Here is a 4,912-nt window from a genome sequence, read left to right as displayed (position 1 = left end):
ATTTAATATTTAATATTTAATATATGTAACTTTTTTCTTTGTTTTCATATTTTATAATAAAGTAAAATTCATGTAAATGCCACACATTTTGTTTCGGTGTGAACAATTTATTTATTCCAAAATTTTTTAAGTAAAAAATAAATAAAGTAAAGATACATAAATATTTGTTGGATTTAAATGTATAAATGATATATTAGTACTCAAAAATTATTTAAGTTTAACTCGAATAAAATTTAAATTTGATTTGGTTATTATCGAATTTAATTCGAGTTCGAGTAATTTGATTTATTAATCGAATGAAGTTCAAATATTTTTATATTCGGTTTGAATAGTTCATGAATCTAATTAAGTTTTTATATTTTAATAATTTTTAATTATTTTAATTAATAAAATATCTTGAATTTGAGCTTGAGTTCGAATATAAATAATTGATTTTTTATTAAATATAAGAATTAAATTTATTTTTACATGTTAATCAAACCTAACTGAACAAACTCAAATAATTTGATTTATATATTGAGTCAAACTCGAATTAAAAAAATAAAATTTTATTAAATTCGAATCAAATTTTGAATTTTAAATTTAGAATTGAACTTGAATTTAAACTTAATATTATATCTATTCAAATTTAATTGATTATATTCCTAATTTAACCCGTGTAAGACCTTTAGTGGTTCTATTCATAATGACCAATAGTAGCGGATCTTAATGGCTAATTTTGAAGAGGTTAATTATATATATTTTTATTTATTATGTACTTGAATTCGGGAACAAGTGTTAGATTTGAGTATGTATTTAATATAAATATACTTTTTCTTTCTAAGTTTTCTAATATATTTGAATCGTTCAACCTTTATATTTACGTTTGTCGAGTTGAATACAGATATTTTAAGAAAAATACAAATTTTAAAAATTTAAAATAGTTCATTTCAGATTTTATCAAATAAAAAAATTAAAACAATTACAAAGACATGAGAAAATGAGTATTTAGCTAAAAAGAAAAATAATATTCTTTTGGTACTTGGTTGAATATTTAAAAGCTTATACAGAAAATTAAACGGTTAATTTATTTTTTAAAATATATATGAGTAAATGTGAATTAATTTTTGTGACAAGTTTATTATTTTTAAGGGTTTGTGAATAATAAGTATAATAAATACATAAATTATAATATAATTTAACTTTTTTAAAATTATAATGCATAAAATTAAGTTAAAAATTAAAAATAAAATTTACAAATAACAATTTCAACAATTTCAACGTGAGTTAACTTAATTTAATTTAATTGATTTAAATGAAATAATTGTAATATATAATATAGACTGCTCAAATGTTTGGGTGGGGCCAAGGCCCCCACAGGCCGAGCTTATGGCCTACCATTGATGACCAACGTTAAATTTACTGCAGAAACACCCAATGAAATTTGCCGACAACCAAAACCTTTGCTTTTATTAACAATTGGAATTTGACGTCGCACAATATCCATGTTTTCCTCGAGTTTTCTTTTTTTTTTTTTTTGAAGATTTAAACTTTAAACAAACATAATAAGCATTAAGCAGCCCAAGCTTATTCTATAAATAGCCCATACAAGTTGGCTAGAGAGACCAACACAACCGTAGGTGATTACGGTGGAGAGTTTTCATTTGTATTAGTGAGAGAAGTGCTTGAAAAATGAAAACAAATATGGGTTTAATCTCTGGGATTTTAGGGTTTATTTTACTTAGTACTCTGCTTTTCAGCAACGCTCACGGTGCTGTTCATAACTATTACTGGATTGTAAGTATTTTTTTGTCAAGTTCGGATCGAGGCAAAGTCATTGAAACTAATAAAAAAGTTGGGTTTAATGATCTTTTGGGGAATAATATTTGCAGGTGAAGGAGACTAATTTTACGAAGCTGTGTACCACATCCACTGTTCTTACTGTAAACGGCAGTTTTCCAGGGCCGGAGATTCATGCTAAGAAAGGTGATACCGTTTTTGTCACTGTCCAGAATGACGGGCCATATGGTATCTCTATTCATTGGTATATTGATTTTTTCTCTCAAACAATCTCTTGAAGATTAGTTTTCCAGGAAAACTGATGGTTTTAAAATTAAAAAACAGAAAAAAGAATCATACCAGATTAAGAAAATTTTGATACTTGCAGGCATGGAGTTAGACAGCCGAGGAATCCATGGTCAGATGGTCCGGAGTACATTACACAATGCCCAATTAAGTCCGGAGGAAATTTCACACAGGAGATCAATTTGTCTACGGAGGAAGGAACACTCTGGTGGCATGCCCATAGTGACTGGTCGCGTGCTACGGTTCATGGTGCCATCAAAGTTTTTCCGGCTAACGGAACCAGTTATCCTTTCGATAAGCCTGATGGAGACCAAACAATTGTATTCTGTAGGTGAACTCTGATTATCAGCGTGAAATGATTCAAAGCATGCTGATAAGTTCAAATGAAAAGTTTTCTCCCTATTAATTCTGTTTTTGACAGCTTTGGTGTGTTTTAAAAACTGTTAAATCAACAACTTTTTCTTGGTGGCAGCCTCATGGTACAAATCAGATGTGATGGATGTGTTAGACGAAGCTGTCGCAAGTGGCGGTGATCCAAACGTTTCAGATGCTTACACCATCAACGGTGAACCTGGAGACTTGTACGACTGCTCTAATGGTATATAAATCAAAAGAATCGAAAGATGGAGAATTAATCATACATTTTTCTTTCTTATATCCATAATTTGATTAAATTCTTTTCAGGGTTATCTATGTTTTTGAGTCCTCACCGATCAATATTAGTATAACTTTAAACATGAAACTATTCTGGTGAATTACGGGAGAAACAAAGAGATATTTGGTAGAATCCAGAGATTTAAACTCAGTTTAGTCTTATTGAAATAAGATGCGACATCTAATATGTCTGAAATTTAGATTCTAGTAATATATATTTTTATTTCTGTCTCTCTTATAAAAAGAAAATACTTGATCCTAGAACTCTGTAGACTGTACCTTCCACAACTGGCAGGTTATTGCCAAGCCAATGGGTCGTAGGCAATGACACTCTAATGCATTTGACTAAAGAAAAATCAACTTACTGTAAACAGGTTTATGTGTTGTGGTTAAGATACTTTTTAAATCCACAATTCTGGAGATGTGGACTCCAATTACCTAATTCTAAGACTTTTGTCGTGGGTAGCAATTTTGGTCAAAGCTATATTCATAATTGTAACTACGTGCTTTGTCCCATCAAGATTTTGACTTGTAGAAGTTAATTCAAGTTTATAAAGCCTCTACCTAACGTTCAACTTGATGCCAATATGATTCACATGTGGTTGCAGAAACAATGTACAGTTTGCTGGTTGAGACTGGCAAGACTTATCTCCTCCGCATCGTCAACTCAATCCTGAATGAAGAAATGTTCTTCGCGATTGCGAACCACAACATGACCGTTGTTGGGTCGGATGGAGCATATGTCAAACCCTTTTCTACAGATTATTTGTTCATCACCCCTGGCCAAACCATGGACGTTTTGGTTACTGCAAACCAAGCAGCAAGTTACTACTACATGGTTCTTACTCCTTTTCTTGATACCGATTCTTCTTATGACAACACCACCTCTAGGGCACTTATCAAATATAGTGGAAATTATACAACTCCAACCTCAATTCCTGTTCCAACATTTCCTAATATTAGTGACTCAATATCTGCACAACTCTTCGTTGTTCGGTTGAAGAGTTTAGCAGATGCAGCTCACCCAATCAATGTCCCCAAAAACATCACTAAACAAATCTTCATGACAGTATCAGTCAATCTATTCGCTTGCCCCAATTCTACAGGTTGCACAGTTGATGGCAACAACAAGCTGGCAGCAAGCTTAAACAACAACAGCTTTGTGATGCCATCAACCTCTCTGCTACAAGAATATTATGACAATAACTATAATGTGAGCCATATTACTGATGAGTTCCCGAACAAGCCGCCTACTCCTTTTAACTACACAACAGTGGCCAACATGTCTGCATATACAAGCGAAGGAACGCAGGTGATAACACTTAATTATGGTGACGAAGTGGAAATTGTATTCCAAGGGACAAATATCGGAGCCACACAGAATCATCCCATGCATCTTCATGGATACAGTTTTTATTTGGTCGGAACAGGTTCCGCGGATTTTGACAATGGCACTGATCCTGGCAGGTTTAATTTGGTTGATCCACCGGAGGTCAACACCGTTGCAGTCCCCAGAAAAGGATGGACTGCTATTAGATTCAAAGCTGATAATCCTGGTACATATACATCGTAATTACATACATAACATATTTTATTTATGCACAAATTACCCAATGTTCATATTTGTTTTACTTTTGAATCAGGGGTTTGGTTTATGCACTGCCATTTCGAGCGACACACGACTTGGGGAATGAGCACTGTTGTCATAGTGAAGGATGGAGGCACCAACGAAACAAGCATGCGTCCACCACCCTCGTATATGCCTCCTTGTTCTTAATTTTAATCACTTCAATGCCTAGGGTTTGTTAACATATCAAGTGTACTACTTAATTAAGTCATCAAGACTATGAAATAAAATTTCCTAAGGGATGGCATAATGATGATGCTTCATTTTTCTTTTGGTACATTTTGGTTTTGAAACATGTGATGTGACGTAGCAGTTTATTTTTACCAGGGGAATGATTTTTGTTGTACCTTAAAGTTGTTTGGACCATGCCTTACGTACGGAGTCACATGCGTTATTATTAGCAATTTACTTTTCTTTTTTGTTTGAAAGAGGAAGAGAGATTTTAATTTGGGTTATCAAGTAACTTGATCTTTAACTTATATCATAGATTTTTATTTTCTCATATCATTGGCTTTGAAATCAATTTCATTAATAATATATTAACATAACAAGAAATTAATTCATGAT

The 4,912-nt window shown here is 32.2% G+C and overlaps 1 protein-coding gene across 1 annotated transcript; it reads left to right on the top strand.

The window, feature by feature from the left end:
- Positions 1-1,606: 1,606 nt before the first annotated feature.
- On the top strand, positions 1,607-4,680 carry LOC111288481 (laccase-14-like). The gene is made up of 6 exons (XM_022879388.2): positions 1,607-1,776; positions 1,872-2,023; positions 2,147-2,391; positions 2,537-2,662; positions 3,327-4,274; positions 4,362-4,680. Exons 1-6 carry the CDS (start codon positions 1,672-1,674, stop codon positions 4,493-4,495), a joined length of 1,710 nt encoding a protein of 569 aa, XP_022735123.1. The 5' UTR covers positions 1,607-1,671; the 3' UTR covers positions 4,496-4,680.
- Positions 4,681-4,912: the final 232 nt, after the last annotated feature.

Source organism: Durio zibethinus, chromosome 4 (genome assembly GCF_047325235.1).
Source record: "Durio zibethinus cultivar Kanyao isolate XHJ-2024 chromosome 4, ASM4732523v1, whole genome shotgun sequence".
Lineage (NCBI taxonomy): Eukaryota > Viridiplantae > Streptophyta > Magnoliopsida > Malvales > Malvaceae > Durio > Durio zibethinus.
The sequence above is the reverse complement of the archived record's forward strand: the minus strand, read 5'-3'. Positions and strand labels throughout refer to the sequence as shown.

Bases quoted from the DNA above. Each gene is read 5' to 3' on its own strand.
- LOC111288481 (XM_022879388.2), top strand. From the start codon at position 1,672: ATGAAAACAAATATGGGTTTAATCTCTGGGATTTTAGGGTTTATTTTA. The intron at 2,392-2,536 runs GTAGGTGAACTC...TCTTGGTGGCAG, and splicing joins AGACCAAACAATTGTATTCT to CCTCATGGTACAAATCAGAT. The intron at 4,275-4,361 runs GTACATATACAT...CTTTTGAATCAG, and splicing joins ATTCAAAGCTGATAATCCTG to GGGTTTGGTTTATGCACTGC.